The sequence below is a fragment of the Molothrus ater genome, chromosome 30, assembly GCF_012460135.2.
Source record: "Molothrus ater isolate BHLD 08-10-18 breed brown headed cowbird chromosome 30, BPBGC_Mater_1.1, whole genome shotgun sequence".
NCBI lineage: Eukaryota > Metazoa > Chordata > Aves > Passeriformes > Icteridae > Molothrus > Molothrus ater.
In genome coordinates, this window is record NC_050507.2 from 2,576,525 (window position 1) to 2,591,342 (window position 14,818).

At 55.9% G+C, this 14,818-nt stretch overlaps 1 protein-coding gene across 1 annotated transcript; it reads right to left on the reverse strand.

The window, feature by feature from the left end:
* Positions 1-903: 903 nt before the first annotated feature.
* Positions 904-4,115, reverse strand: AQP5 (aquaporin 5). The gene is made up of 4 exons (XM_036399805.1): positions 3,573-4,115; positions 2,183-2,344; positions 1,869-1,952; positions 904-1,089 (listed from the first exon to the last, which is right to left on the reverse strand). The coding sequence occupies exons 1-4, from the start codon at positions 3,933-3,935 to the stop codon at positions 904-906; spliced, it is 795 nt and encodes a 264-aa protein (XP_036255698.1). The 5' UTR covers positions 3,936-4,115.
* Positions 4,116-14,818: the final 10,703 nt, after the last annotated feature.

The window sequence follows — 14,818 nt, forward strand, 5'->3', positions numbered from 1 at the left end:
TGTCCTGCGCTGCAAGGATTGTTCCTGCTCCTGCCCTGCACTGCAAGGATGCTCCTGCTCCTTCCAGCCTTGGATGGACTGCAGCTGTCCTGCGCTGCAAAGATTGTTCCTGCTCCTGCCCTGCAAGGATGCTCCTGCTCCTTCCAGCCTCAGATGGACTCCCAGCTGCCCTGCACCTTCCCCACTCCAGCACAGGCACCCACTCATCCTTTCCAGGATTCAGGTTTTCCCCTCCCATCCCAGCAGCTCCCACAGGATCCAGGGTCTGAGCCTTGCTATTTCTCTGACCCTTTGGGATGAGTTTGTGTCCAGCTCAATCCATTCTTCCCTCTAAACTTTGAGACTTGAGCTGATTTGCACCCAGGAATTTTTTTTTTAAACTTTCCTTTATTTGCAATAAATAATAAACTATAATACAAAGATCTCAACACAGAATCCAAAATGTCTTGTTCTTTTGGGAATAAAAAGGACTCCCAGCACCAGGAAAGGTGAAAGAGCATCTACGAGCAGCCCCTGGGCTGGGGGTATCTGCACCCCCCTGCCCTAAGCAGTTGTTCCCCTTCCCCCAGGTGTTCCCATCCCTGGGCCAGGTGAGGTCCTGCAGGTGCCCCGGTGTGGGGTGTGGGGCCCTGCCAGGGAGCAGAGCTGGAGCCGAGGGTGCCAGGGCCTGGCTGAGGGGCTTTGTGGCTGTGGGGAAGCTGGAGAAGTTCTAGAGCTCATGCAGGGGTTCTTTACACACACAGAGAGCCCCCGGCCTTCCGGCACCCCCGGGGGCCGGGATGGGAAGGTTTGGATGAAGAGTCAGCAGCTGCAGCTGGGTGTGGTGGTGGCCTGGCTTGGGGCACACACGAGCCCATGGGTGGGCCTTCCTCCCCTCCCTCAGCCTTGCTTTGCCAGCTGCTCCTACGGTGGGGTCAGCTCCATGGACTTCTTCCTCTCCTCCCGCTGCTCCTCCCACTCCTCCTCAGACTCGTAGGTGCCCTTGATGATGGCCACCCTGTCAGACATGTTCATGCAGTAGGGGACCAGGATGTAGAAGTAGAGCAGGGAGGCCAAGCAAGCCCCAAGGATGGGCCCAACCCAGAACACCTGGAAAGCAACAGGGACATGGTGAGAGCAGCTCCTGGGGCTGCTGCTCCAGCTCTGCTCATGGCACCTCCATCCATCATCCATCCATCCATCCATCCATCAATCCCTATCCATCATCCATCCATCCATCATCCATCCATCAATCTCTATCCATCCACCCATCATCCATCCATCCATCCATCCATCCATCCATCCATCCATCCATCCATCCATCCATCCATCCCTGCTCCACATCTCCTGCCATGCAGAGAGGAAAATACCTGTCCCAGACACTTCCTGGGATGAAACCCCCCCAGCCTGTGCTCACTGAGGGCCAAACCTGCTCTGTAAGTCCGGGGCTGAGCTTGCAGGAAGCGCTGGGTGAGAGGAAAGGCCAAGCTGGGCTCTTCCATGGGCTTCCTTCCCCTCAGATGATGCACCGGTGGTGCTCAGAGGGCACCACGGATGATTTCCATGCCTGGAAGTGTCCAAGGCTGGGTTGGATGGGGCTTGGAGCATCCTGGGCTGGTGGAAGGTGTCCCTGCCCATGGCATGGGGTGGGACTGGATGAGTTTTTAGGCTGTTCCCACCCAGCCTACCCTGGGAGGGGTTCATTTCTGTCCCCTGGCTGGCTCTGTGCCCAGGCATTAACTGTTCCTGATGCATCAGGGGGCAAAACCTCCCTCCTTCTCCAGCCCCTTTTAACCCTTCCTGCCTGGGGTGGGCTCTGAAACCCCCACCCCTGCCCTGTCCCCTCATGGCCACCACCTGTCCCTGTCCCCAGTGCCACCAACACCCACCCAGTGCGCGGGGCTGAACCTCCTGGTGACAACGGCGGGCCCGAAGGAGCGTGCAGGGTTCATGGAGCAGCCGGTGAAGTAAATCTGGCGGTATGGAAAGAATCCTGGGTTAAGGAGCAGATCAGAGCCACCCTTTGGGAGCAGGGACTGAGGTGTCCCCTGACGGTGTCTCTGTTCCAGAGAGCTGGAGATGACCCCTCATGACCAAAGACCCCAAAGTCTCCTGTGTTTGCTCCTCCAGAGCAGCTCCCTCAGGACCAAGTGCTCGAGGGCATTTTGGGAAGCTCTGTGCTCGCAGGACCCCCCTGACTCACCCCCACCAGGTGGCCCACGGTGACGGAGAGGCCGATGGACAGCGCGGGGGAGCCGACGCCGCTGCGCCGGTTGTCGGTGGATGCGAAGATGCAGGCGGCCAGCTGGAAGGTGAGGATGATCTCCACCACCAGGGCCTGGCCTGGGGTTATGTTGTTGTTGAGCTGGAACCACGAGAGTGACAATAATTAACCCTCCCAGGGCTTAGCACCACCAGGAGGGCTCCTGGGTGCTTTGCTGCGAGGTTTGGGAGGGTGAAGTTGGAGGAGAAACCCCCAGGGCCCCTGCCCAGTCCCTGCTTGAGCTCCCTGCTCCTTCTCTGAAAGGAATGATCTTTCTTTCTTTGCAATTCTCCAAGATCTCTCTCTCCCCCTTCCCTGGGCTCTCCACATCTCCACTTCCCTGTCTCCACAACACTGTGTTGCTTTCCCACCAAATCCCTTTTCCCTGCATTTCTTTGATCCTTGCAGGCTGTTTTCATCCTGCACTTTGTGGAGCACCTACCCAGGAGGATGAGAAGCAGCTGGAATAGGATGGAGGGAGAGGGTTGGGATGAAGGTCGTGGCCTGGGATGGGCTGTTCTGTCTCAGTGATTCTGCACAAAACCCTGGGGACTCTCAGGGGAACTCGACCCCTCTGGACACGGGAAAGACAAAGTAACCCAACCCATCACAGCTCATTTTTTATCTAAAACTGGCTCGTTTGCGATGTGGAACCTGTGGAATGAGAGGCATTGGAGCTCCTCATCCCAGTGAACTTCTGTGCTGCCCCCAGGCCTGTCCGTGGTTGGAGCAGCAGCCCCACCGCTCTCATTGCAGATGTTCTCCAGCACTGCCCCGAGGGTTTCAGGCCGTGCTTCATTCCTGCTTATCTCAGAGGGTTCTGCTGTTCCCCCTCCTCCCCTGGGAGCAGCCCCCACTGCTCGGGGCCCCTCGACACCGTCCTGCTCCTTCTCCAGCTCCTGCCCACCACTCTCCCCACCCGTCTCCGTTCCCAGCTCCCCCAGGGCTGTGGCTCCAGTGGGCTCCTGCTCCCCCTGCCCATACTGGTCTGACTGGGCTCTGCTCCCTCCCTTCCCCCTGCTGCTGGCACAGCTCCTGTCCCGCGCTAATCTCCAGGTGGAGAGGCTGCACTCAGGAATATCTCAATGGTGCGGGTGACTCACGGGGCCCTCAGGACAGAGGAAGCCCTCATTACAGGAGGGAAAAACATCCCACTCATCACTCGCACAATAAAGCCGTCATGTCTGAGCTCGGCTCCGCTCCCGTCCCATTCCCAGCCCGCCGTGTGTGCGGGACAGAGCGCTGAGGATCCATCCCCACGGATTCTCCTCCCCGTGCCGGTGCCGAGGGGAAGGCGAGGGAAGAGGGGAGATTCTGGGCAGGGACTCACCGCGTTGATGGCCAGGTTGCCACGGGTGTTGGCGGGGGTGACGCCGTAGAGGATCCCGGCGCCGGCGATGGCCCCGACCAGCTGGGCCACCACATAGAGCAGTGTGCGGAGCAGGGAGATCTGGTTGCCCACGAAGAAGGCAATGGTCACGGCGGGGTTGATGTGGGCGCCGCTGATGTGGCCGAAGGCCTGCACCAAGGTGCCGATGGCCAGCCCGAAGGCCAGTGCGATCTGCAGGATGCTGGGCAGCGCCGACGGCCACTTCAGCGCCGAGCCCAGCCCGATGAAGACGAAGATAAGTGTGCAGAGGAACTCCACAAAGACGGCTCGAGCAAAGGCCAGGGTTAGTATTTCCTTCTTCATGGTGGGAGCAGGTGGAGGGCAGCCAGGGAGGAAGAAAGTTTAGGATTGCTCTGTGTCCGGGCTCTGGTGTGTGCAGCCGGGTGTAGGGCCATACCTATCTATATATGCAAGAGCAGCAGGAGCTGTGTTACAGGGTGGTGGGTGGAGCCAGGGGATTAGCCAGTCCTCCCAAATTACCATGTGAACCTGCAAAAGTTTCCACCTGAAAACGTCTTTGGAGCCTCTTGGTGAACCTGTGACTCAGATATTGGTGGTATTTCTCTCCTTTCCCTCTGCAAACAAAGAGCCCCTATAGGGTGTCTCTGTGGTCGTTGAATAACGAGGTTGCATAACGAGGCTGAGCTCCCTCCTCTGCTTTTGGCTTTTACTGCCTCTCGCCAGGCCCTGGGTGTTTCACTAGCACAGGTGTAGTTAATATTTGCTCCCTCCCTCCCTTCCCTGTGCTTGCACACTCCTCCTGTTGGAAAACCCTTGTCGGGCCGGAGGAGCTCTGCTGGGGCCGGGCTCCAGTGCGTTCGATTTCCATGGAACCTTGAAATGGAAAATCAAACACCTGGAACTTCTCCCAGGCTGTGAAGAGAGCTCAGCTCAAGCAAACAAGTGGTTTGCGGTTGTCCAGGGTGCAGGGGAGGGTTTGAGGGAAGCTTTGTCCGTCTGGGGAGCTGTAGATGAGCCGGAGCTTCCTTGAGGTGTGTGGATGGAGAAATGGCATGGAGAGGGCTCCTGGTGCAGAGCCTGGCTGGGAACCTCTGCTCCCTGCCCTTTCTGCTGCTCCTTCCAGAGCACTGGAACAAGTGCTGGAATTGGGGCGTGCAGCTGGGAACGGTGTCTCCTCCCCTGTCTCCCTGTGCCCTTTCCTTTTCTTTCTGCCTTTCCAGCTCTTGCTCAATGAGCAATGATTTTGCTCCTGGGAATGCCAGCACCAAGCCACAGGCTCTGCATGGACACAGGCTGTGTTTACACATCTCCTTTCATGTTCCTGGGGCGCTGCCCTCCATCCCAAACCCATCCTTTGGCAGATGCTTGGCTGGCAGGGAGGGGCAGGGGAGGCTCTTGGGGCTGTGGCCATGGAGCTGGTGGGGACAGAGGTTTTGGGGCGGAAAAGGTCTCGGGTGACACTTAACAAAGAATTCTTGGTTCTCTCATAGCCCTCGCAGCCTTGTGCCAGGATATTTTTTTTTAGATGGGTTTGGGTGCCAGATCTGCTGTCCTTTCTTGGTTGATTCACTTTTCCTCTCCCAAATGATGCCCGGGCTGGTTTTATCCCTGGCTGCCAGGTCCCTCTGCAGGGGCAGCCACGCTGCAGCACTCAGGGAGCAAAGCTCTGCATTGGTAAAAATTGTAAACCAATTGGACATTGGTAAAATCCTCCCTAAATCCAAATAGTTTAACACTGCTGCCTTCTGAGGAGGCTGTCAGGCCTGGGGGGGTAGGGGTCAAACACCTGGAGGATTCCTGTCCAGAGCAAGGAGAGGGAAATTCTTGTCCAGGACTGGAAATAAATGAGCTTTTCTCTTTCTTTGTACCCAAAATCCTGAGCAAAACAGACCTGGTGGGCCTCAAGGGACTGAGGATCTGTTACAGCCTTAATTCCTGATAATGGTTTTCTCCTGGATCTGCTGATCCCGGGGCTGATTGCAGAGGTAAAGCCCAGATCTGTTATCCTCGAAACACCTGGTCCGTTGGCGTGTTTTGGTGAAAGTTTTGCAAGCTGGTATTTCAAGACACCCTGGCTGGATTCCAGGGTGGTAATTACTTGCCACTTCCCTTCAGCCCTGTCTGTGGCTTCAGCAGGATAAAATGCTCCCTGTTCCTATCTTTCAAACCCTTCCTCGATGTCCCCATCCCTTGGGGGCAGCTGCATTTTGCTGTCGGCTCCTCCAGCACACTCCTCGCTTTGGCTGAAAAGCCAAAAATGCTCTTCCAGCCTCCCAAGCGTGGATAACAACAAGCAAAATCCTGCAGCTGACTAGGAGATCTAATCAAATAGGGTTGGGAATGACAGGGAAAACTTCCAGAAAACACCACACAAAGCCTCTGCTCCCGAGGCTCCTCGGGAACCTTTTCTCACCAGGAGGAAGATAATGAGGGATGTTAAAATTAGGGCTCATTTGTGTCCTTTTTTTGTCTAGAGGCATTATTAGTTGTTTTGTAACTAGGTTGATAAACCATAGTTGGAGGGTTGAGAGCTGGTTAGTGATTCATCGATTGTCTAGGAATGGTAGTAGGAGAGCTGAGAATGTCATTGAGATGAGGATTAGTGGGATTCCTAGGAAGGATGGGCTTGAGAACTGGTCAAAGAAGGTTAAGTTCATGGTCAGGAACAGGGGGTAGTGCTTGGAGCGATGGGTGGCTTGCTAGAGGGGGGATTTATTGATACGAATGACAGAAGTTTGGCTAACTAAAGAGAAAGTGAGTCATGAAGGGAGCATGATAAAAAATCAGGGGCTGGGGTTTAGTTGAGGCATATCATTAAGGCGGGGGGGGGGAACCCCTCTTTCTTTAGCTTAAAAGGCAAATGCTGGTTCACAGCTTCTTAATGATTAGGATGATATTAGAGAGGATCAGCTTTCGAAGTTAGCGAGGGCATTCCTGCTTGGCTCCCCCGATGCCAGCCCTGGCATTTGGAAGGCTCCCCGTCCTCTCCGTGGCTCCGTGCCACCCGAGGAGCTTGGCTGAGCTGGAAGTGCTTTGATGTGTCAGGTTTAATGGGATTGGGCAAGGTGTGCAGGCCTGGGGCAGGCGGTGCTGACAGACGGACACCCACGTGCAGGGGTCACACACGCCTTGCCCGCCCGCCCTGCAGGGACAGCACAGGAGGCTTTGGGCAACAGGGGCAGGTTTGGCTGCCTCCTTCATCCTCCTCATCCTCCCCATCCTCCTCATTCTCTTCCTGCTCATTCTCCTCATCCTCCTCGTCCTTCTCCTTCTCATCCTCCTCCTCATCCTCATCCTCCTCATCCTCCTCCTCCTCGCTGGTATCGGCAGACAAACAACACAACCAAAACCTGCCCCAGTTTCTCAGGAGAGGGACCCCAAAGCGGGGAGGGGGTGGGAGGGAGGCAGCTGCTGCCTCATCCTCACCCGGGGCTGCCTCGCCCAGGGAGGCTGTGTGTCACTGGGGCCACCCTGTGCCACCCCTGGCAGTCCCTGCTGTCACCCCGCTCGTGGTCAGAGCCTGTGTGGGGCTGTTGTTAATTTGCTGTTGTTAGTTTGCTGTTGTTAGTTTGCTGTTGTTAATTTGCTGTTGTTAATTTGCATTTCTTCGCTTTTTCTGGTGAGTTCAGCTCTGTGCTGCACCTCGGGGCCTGGCAGAGGCTGCTCCAAATTCAGGTTACAAACACTGCTGAGCCAGGCTTTGGGATTTCCCCCTCACCTGGCTCCGTACCTCAGCCGAGTACCTTAGAACTGGCCCAGTAATGGAGGCAGGAACAACAACAGTGACAGGATGTCCTGAACAGGAGACACCAATTCTGCTGGAACTGGGATCAGAAACACAATTAATTGAGCTGGAAAAGACCTCTGAGATCTTCAAGTCCAACCCATGACCTAAAGTCATGGGTTGGGATGAGATGACCCAAAGATCTTAGCTGGGATGACATCAGAAGAGAAAGTTTGGTTCAGTTTTTCAAGAGAAAAGGTGTTTCTTGCTGGCTCAGCTCCAGCATTTTGCAATGAGGCATTGATAAGGAAAAACTGAAATATCACAGAGCAGAAGCAGCAAACTTTGCCCTCGTGATCCTCAGTTCGAGGGCTGCAGGGAAGGCTTTGATGCTGCTTTGGGATGCCCCTGTGCAGGTGTTTCAGGTGGGGATTTCAAGGATCCCTCTTATCTGACCCCCATCTGCTGCCCTCTCTTTGAAGCTGAGTGATGACACCGATGACACCGCTGCCCTGGGGCTGGCAGCATTTCCACTTTCTCCTGCCCTGCAGCAACGAGGCTTTGGCTTCCTTCAGTGCTGGCTTCAGAGCCACAACTGTGACACTGAGCTCTGGGACTGTGACACTGAGCTTTGGGACAGTGACACTGAGCTCTGGGACTGTGACACTGAGCTTTGGGGCTGTGACACTGAGCTTTGGGGTGTGACACTGAGCTCTGCGGCTGTGACACTGAGTTTGGGGCTGTCCCCATGTCCCCTGGGGCTGTGACACTGAGCTTTGGGGTGTGACACTGAGCTCTGCGGCTGTGACACTGAGTTTGGGGCTGTGACACTGAGCTCTGGGACTGTGACACCGAGCTTTGGGGCTGTGACACCGAGCTTTGGGGCTGTGACACTGAGTTTGGGGCTGTGACACTGAGCTCTGGGACTGTGACACTGAGTTTTGGGGCTGTGACACTGAGCTCTGGGGTGTGACACTGAGCTTTGGGACAGTGACCCTGAGCTCTGGGATGGTGACACTGAGCTCTGCGGCTGTGACACTGAGTTTGGGGCTGTCCCCATGTCCCCTGGGGCTGTGACACTGAGCTTTGGGGCTGTGACACTGAGCTTTGGGGTGTGACACCGAGCTCTCCGGCTGTGACACTGAGTTTGGGGCTGTGACACTGAGCTCTGGGACTGTGACACTGAGTTTGGGGCTGTGACACTGAGTTTGGGGATGTGACACTGAGCTTTGGGGCTGTCCCCTGTGGCTGTGACACTGAGCTTTGGGATGGTGACACTGAGCTCTGGGGTGTGACACTGAGTTTGGGGATGTGACACTGAGCTCTGGGATGGTGACACTGAGCTCTGGGCTGTGACACTGAGCTTTGGGGCTGTCCCCTGTGGCTGTGACACTGAGCTTTGGGATAGTGACACTGAGCTCTGGGGTGTGACACTGAGTTTGGGGATGTGACACTGAGCTCTGGGCTGTGACACTGAGCTCTGGGGCTGTGACACCACTGGCCTGGGGCTGTGACACTGAGTTTGGGGATGTGACACTGAGCTTTGGGGCTGTCCCCTCTGGCTGTGACACTGAGCTTTGGGATGGTGACACTGAGCTCTGGGGCTGTGACACTGAGTTTGGGGCTGTGACACTGAGCTCTGGGGCTGTGACACTGAGTTTGGGGCTGTGACACTGAGTTTGGGGCTGTGACACTGAGCTCTGGGGCTGTGACACTGAGTTTGGGGCTGTGACACTGAGCTTTGGGGCTGTGACACCACTGGCCTGGGGCTGTGACACTGAGCTCTGGGGCTGTGACACTGAGTTTGGGGCTGTGACACTGAGCTCTGGGGCTGTGACACTGAGCTCTGGGGCTGTCCCCTGTGGCTGTGACACTGAGCTCTGGGATGGTGACACTGAGCTCTGGGGTGTGACACCGAGCTCTGGGGCTGTGACACTGAGCTCTGCGATGGTGACACTGAGCTCTGGGGCTGTGACACTGAGCTCTGGGGCTGTGACACCACTGGCCTGGGGCTGTGACACTGAGCTCTGGGGCTGTCCCCATGTCCCCTGTGCTGTCCCTGCTGCTGCAGCCCGCCGTGGCTGCTGGGGGTGACAGTCACCTGGATGCCACCTGGACGCTCTTTAATGCTGACTGCTGACAAAGCTTAATGACAGCTCTGCTCTGCTCTTTGCTCAGTAATTCCTGCTGGTCAGGGCTGCTCTGCCCCCTCAGGAGTTCATTTGCACTGAAACCACCGTTAATTGTCCCATGGGATAATGAGTGTCAGGGAAAGCAAAGCCAGGTTGGAAAACCAAGGCACACAGTGGGAAAGGTGGGATGAACCCTCCTGATTTTCAGGTCCAGCCCTTTCCAGCAAAGCCACCAGCACCAGGGACATCCCAAGGCCCCCTTCTGCTCACTTGGGACTCTTTTGGGCCATTTGTTGTGTCCTCAGGATTCCGAGTTGGGGGCAGTGGTGTTTTTCCTCTGGAAAGGTCTTTGCTGTGGAAATGTCTTCACCTGTGCAGCCCTTCCTTGGTTTCCAAGGAGCACAGCCTGGAATCAATGGGAAGGATGTGGGGAGGGAGATGTCCCTGGGAAGGTGATTTCCCCCTCCTCCCCTTGGCACTGCCATCCCACCTGGGCTGGAGGAGCTTCACCAAGGCACAGGGCCCTGAAATCACAACCAGGCTCTGAATCACCTGAAAAACACCAAAAATAAATTAATGACTTCTTGATAATCATCGCAGGAATCTGGAAACTCCTAAAAACACTCTGGGGGTGAGAGCTGGACAGGACCCAGAGCCCCCCGAGCCTGGGCTGAGCCTCCAGAGAGGGGTTCTGCCCCTGTGCCCAGGTGAGACCCCACCTGCAGAGCTGCCCAGGTGAGACCCCACCTGCAGAGCTGCTCCAGCCCTGGGCCCAGCACAGGGAGGAGCTGGAGCTGCTGGAGAGAGCCCAGAGGAGGCTGCAGGATGAGCAGAGGGATGGAGCAGCTCTGCTGGGAGGAAAGGCTGGGAGAGCTGGGGTTATCTAGCCTGGAGAAGGGAAGGCTCTGGGGTGGCCTTTCAGTGCCTGAAGGAGCAGGAAAGATGAAAGGAGACAATTTCCAAGGGTCTGGAGTGCCAAGACAAGGGGGAATGGCTTCCCACTGCAGAGGGCAGGGATGGATGGGATACTGGGCAGGAATTCCTCCCTGTGAGTGGAGGGAGGGGCTGGGATGGATTTCCCAGAGCAGCTGGGGCTGCCCCTGGATCCCTGGCAGTGCCCAAGGCTGGACAGGGATTGGAGCAGCCTGGGACAGTGGGAGGTGTCCCTGCCATGGCAGGGGTGGCACTGGATGAGCTTTAAGGTCCCTTCCCACTCAAACCCTCCCATGGTTCTATGAAAATCCAAGATTTTCACACAATCCCCTGGCTCCAAGTGCCCAGGGTTTCACAGCAGAACACTGGGGACAGCTGGGGAATGGGAAAATCCATTTTCCCCCCGTTCTGCCTCTGAAACTCAGAGCAAATGCACCAAGGAACTTCTCAGCTTTGAAAATCTTCACTGGGGAGTTAAAGAGACCCATGCTGGGAAATTCCCTTGTGCCATCAGACCTGAAGCTGAAGGTTCTTGTACTGAGGGGTGTCTGGAAATGTGGGATTTTCCTTTGGATTCTTGGGAAGTTTGGATAAAAATTGAAGCAGAAACTCCATTCTCTCCACCAGATCCTTTGGCAGAACCCTGGGAATAGAAGAGTTTTGGGAGGTTTGGCTTCTCCCTGGAGCACCAGCACCCTCTGGGATGGTTTGTGGTCGTTTCCTACACCTGGCCCTGCCTCCTCCTCTTGCCCTCCTGGCTCCTCAAGGAAAACACACCTGGGAAATACTTCTCCATCTACAAATAGATCCATAAAAATGATTATGTAAAATAATGAGGTACCTGATCCCAGGCAGGTCATGGCATTGCAGGGAAGTGATTGCTGGAGGCTCACACAGCCTCTGGGATTGGGACTGGGAAGATTTGGAAAGGTCAGGCCAAGAAATCCCAAGCAGAGAACTCAGCTCTGCCCCTCCCTGAGGTGACCCTGGGCTGGTCTCTGTCCTCCCTGTCCCACAGGTGTGACCAGGGGCTCAATGGGTTTGTCCTGTGCTGGGATTTCCAAGGTACAGCTGGGCTTGAGCTTCTCCAGGCCATGATTTTACTTCCATGTTCTCCCAGTGGTTTCCCCATTTTCCCACATGATGCAGAAACCCCTCAGGCACTGGGATCAAGGTGAGTGCTCCCAGGTTCTCCCAGATTCCCTGAGCAGGGATTTGGATGCTCCCAGGTCCCTACAACAGGTAAGGGATCAGTGGGTGGGTGTGGCAATGCTCCATCCCAGAGCTGGAAAGGGCAAGGCAGGGAATTCCTTGGGATTAACTTCAAATTGTGGCAGAAGTTGTGAGGAGCAGGACCAGGGCACGACCCCTGGGCTCTGCTGAGACCCCTCAAATCCTGGGGTCCCCTTGGACCCCACTGCCAGGAGAGACCCTGAGGGGCTGGAGCGTGTCCAGGGCTGGGAATGGAGCTGGGGAAGGGCTGGAGCACCAGGGAAGGGTCAGGAGAGCTCCTGAAGGACCTGGACAGGGCTGAGCCTGGACAAAAGGAGGCTCAGGAGGGACCTTCTGCCTCTGCACAGCTCCTGACAGGAGGGGACAGCCGGGGGGAGCAGGCTCTGCTCCCAGGGAACAACAGGACAAGGGAAATGGCCTCAGGCTGTGCCAGGGGAGGTTCAGTTGGATATTGGGGAAATTTCCTCAATGGAAAGGGTTTTCCAGACCAGGGACAGCTGCTCAGGGCAGGGGTGGGGTCCCATCCCTGGGGGGATTTCAAAGCTGTGGCACTTGGGGACACGGTCAGGGGTGGAGAAACGCTTGGGCTGGGTGGCCTCCAAGGCGTTTTCCAACCTGGACAATTCCATGGTTCCAGGAACATGGTAGCCAAGCAGCAAGGACAAGGAAGGGATGAGGGTGTGTGCAAAATGCTCTGGAATTTCTGCAGCTGTGCAGAAGGATCAGCCCAAAGCTCAGGCACCCCAGGGTGGGAGAAGGGGAACACCTCGTGATCTTGGGGGTGGAAGGACACGGGAATGCTTCAAATCCTGGCTCTGACATCCAAGTGTGGCCAGTTTAGGGAGGACTGTGGTCTGTCCATGGCAGCTCCAGGTTCCTGGTCCTGCCCTCCAATTCCAGCTCCCCCGGTGCAATCTGGAGTGTCTGGGTGGTTTCCCGACAGGGCAAGTTTGGGAAGTGACCCAGCTCCACAGGGAAGGTGAATTTGTGTTCCCAGGAAGACTGGGGCTGCTTCAGCCCCCTGGCTGAGGGGTCTGGGGTCTGGGAGGTGACTTTATATCTATTATTTTCCATAAATGTGTCAGTATTTGATCCCTGTGCTCGAATTCAGGGGCTAAAAGGGAATTTAAAGCACTTCATGGGAAAGAGGAGAGCCATTATCAGACATTAAACCTCAGGCTCAGGCCCCGTGAGACTTAAACATTGTCAGGGTAAATAATAAATGAAATGCTTCAATCTGGAGAAGAGATATTGAACGCACCAACATTAATTTAAATAAATAACTGAATTCAGCTGTGGCTTTTTCCACAGCAGAGCATGCCCAGGGTGACTTCTGGAAAAGTCTGCTGGGATTTTCCTGCACACATAGGTGGATTAATTTTCCTTTAAAAGGCATCAAAACCCTCATATGACTTTTAAAAGTGAGCATTTGATAACAGAAATACAATTTGACACTGGGATTGATTTAAAACATTATTTTATTGCCATTGCTGAGAACAGAGGGAATTTTTGAGAAGTCTCTTCTGAGCTAAAATTCAAATTCACCATCAAGGAGCAAAGGGAAGCAGAGTCCCTGGTTTTGGGTGGATCACACCAGGGCTGGAAGCGCTGCCTTGGCAAAGCCCTCTGGGGGTGTTTGCATGGATTGGCTGTGGGTAAACACCAGGTCTGGGCCAGATCAAAGCTGGGCTCCCTCCTCAGCCCTGCAGCAACAGCCACTCCAACATCTGAGGAAGAGCATGGGAGGAAGGCAAGGATGGATCTGATGGGAGGAGGGGATGGTGCTGTGGAGCAGAGAGAAGAGCATCCTGTGGTGGGGGGTGTCCTGTCAGAACAAGGGGAGGGAAATGATCCAGAAGGATCCATAAATCACCCTTATGAATGGAATTGGGCCCAGTCTAATTGAATATTCTCATCACAGCCTTTCCAGAGAAATCCTGGTGGGGCTGACACTGGTGGGATCCACACTGGGACTGGAGAACTTGGAGCAGAGCAAGTGAAATGGGGTTAAATCAATGGCTGAAAGAGCAAAGTTCACCCAAAAACCATCCCAAATTCCTTGGCTGGGCTGAGGACCATGACCAGGTCCTGAGAGGGCAGAGGGAAGGCGTGGGAGGGGTTTGGAGGGTCAGGAGTGATGCAGGCATGAGAAAGGGATGTGAGAAGCAGGTGATGGAAATGAGAGGGAATTCCTCCCTGAGAGGATGGAGAGGCCCTGGAATGGAATTCCTGGAGAAGCTGTGGCTGCCCCATCCCTGGCAGTGCGCAAGGCCAGGTTGAACAGGGCTTGGAGCAGCCTGGGAGAGTGGGAAGTGTCCCTGCCCACGGCAGGGGTGGGACTGGGTGGGGTTTGAGGTCCCTTCCCATCCAGCCCATTCCATGATTCTGATTCTTCGCACCTGCAACACGCTGGGTGTGAAATCTTCCCTTGGTGTGTTCCAGGTGATCCAAGGGGAACAGGACCAGAGGAAAGAAGGGAAAACCAGGGAGAGAGAGGAAGGACAACCCTGGCCCAGCAATGAGGTGGGTCTGAGTTTGGGCTGTAACCTGGGTTTGCTGTTTCACAGGAGGGAGAATTTGCAAGTGCTCCCCAGTGGGGCCTGCAGGGACTCACGGCCATGCTCCCAGTCCCATCTTGCCAGGAAAGCTCCTGTGGGAGCACCTCCGTGTCCTGTGGCGGGTGGGAAATGGCACTTGGGTCCCTTTCACAGCAGAACTTGTCATGTGTGGCACTCATGGCTCAGAGTGAGCGCTCCTGCTCCTGCTCCTGCGTGTGAGCCCAGAGCCGAGCAGGGACCCGGGACGGGAGCAGAGTGCAGCAGCAATGAGGCATCGGGTGGAACCTCCACACCCAGGGTAATGAACACTCTTCAGGCTCCTCGGAGCTCTCCGGGAGGGAACAGCCCCAGCCAAGCTCCGTGTCCTGCGAGGGGCACGAGGGAGAGGGCATCCTGGGGAGATCCCTTGTTCCTGTGGGGTTGGGATTCACTGGCTCTCCCCCAGATCAGAAACCCCCCGGGCACGGGGAGAGCTGGGGACAGGAGGTGGGTGGGACCAGCACAGCATCTCCCCGGGAGAGGAGTCAGCTCCAGCGCCCCAGGAGAAACGAAAGCAGAGAGGGGACAGGTGAGATGCTCCTCTGGACTGGCACTAAAACCACGCCAGAGGTTTCCAGCTCCTCTCTCGGCCCAGGGAGGGTTTGG

Bases quoted from the DNA above. Each gene is read 5' to 3' on its own strand.
- AQP5 (XM_036399805.1), bottom strand. From the start codon at position 3,935: ATGAAGAAGGAAATACTAACCCTGGCCTTTGCTCGAGCCGTCTTTGTG. The intron at 2,345-3,572 runs GTGAGTCCCTGC...TCGTGGTTCCAG, and splicing joins GCAACCTGGCCATCAACGCG to CTCAACAACAACATAACCCC. The intron at 1,953-2,182 runs GTGAGTCAGGGG...CCATACCGCCAG, and splicing joins CCGTGGGCCACCTGGTGGGG to ATTTACTTCACCGGCTGCTC.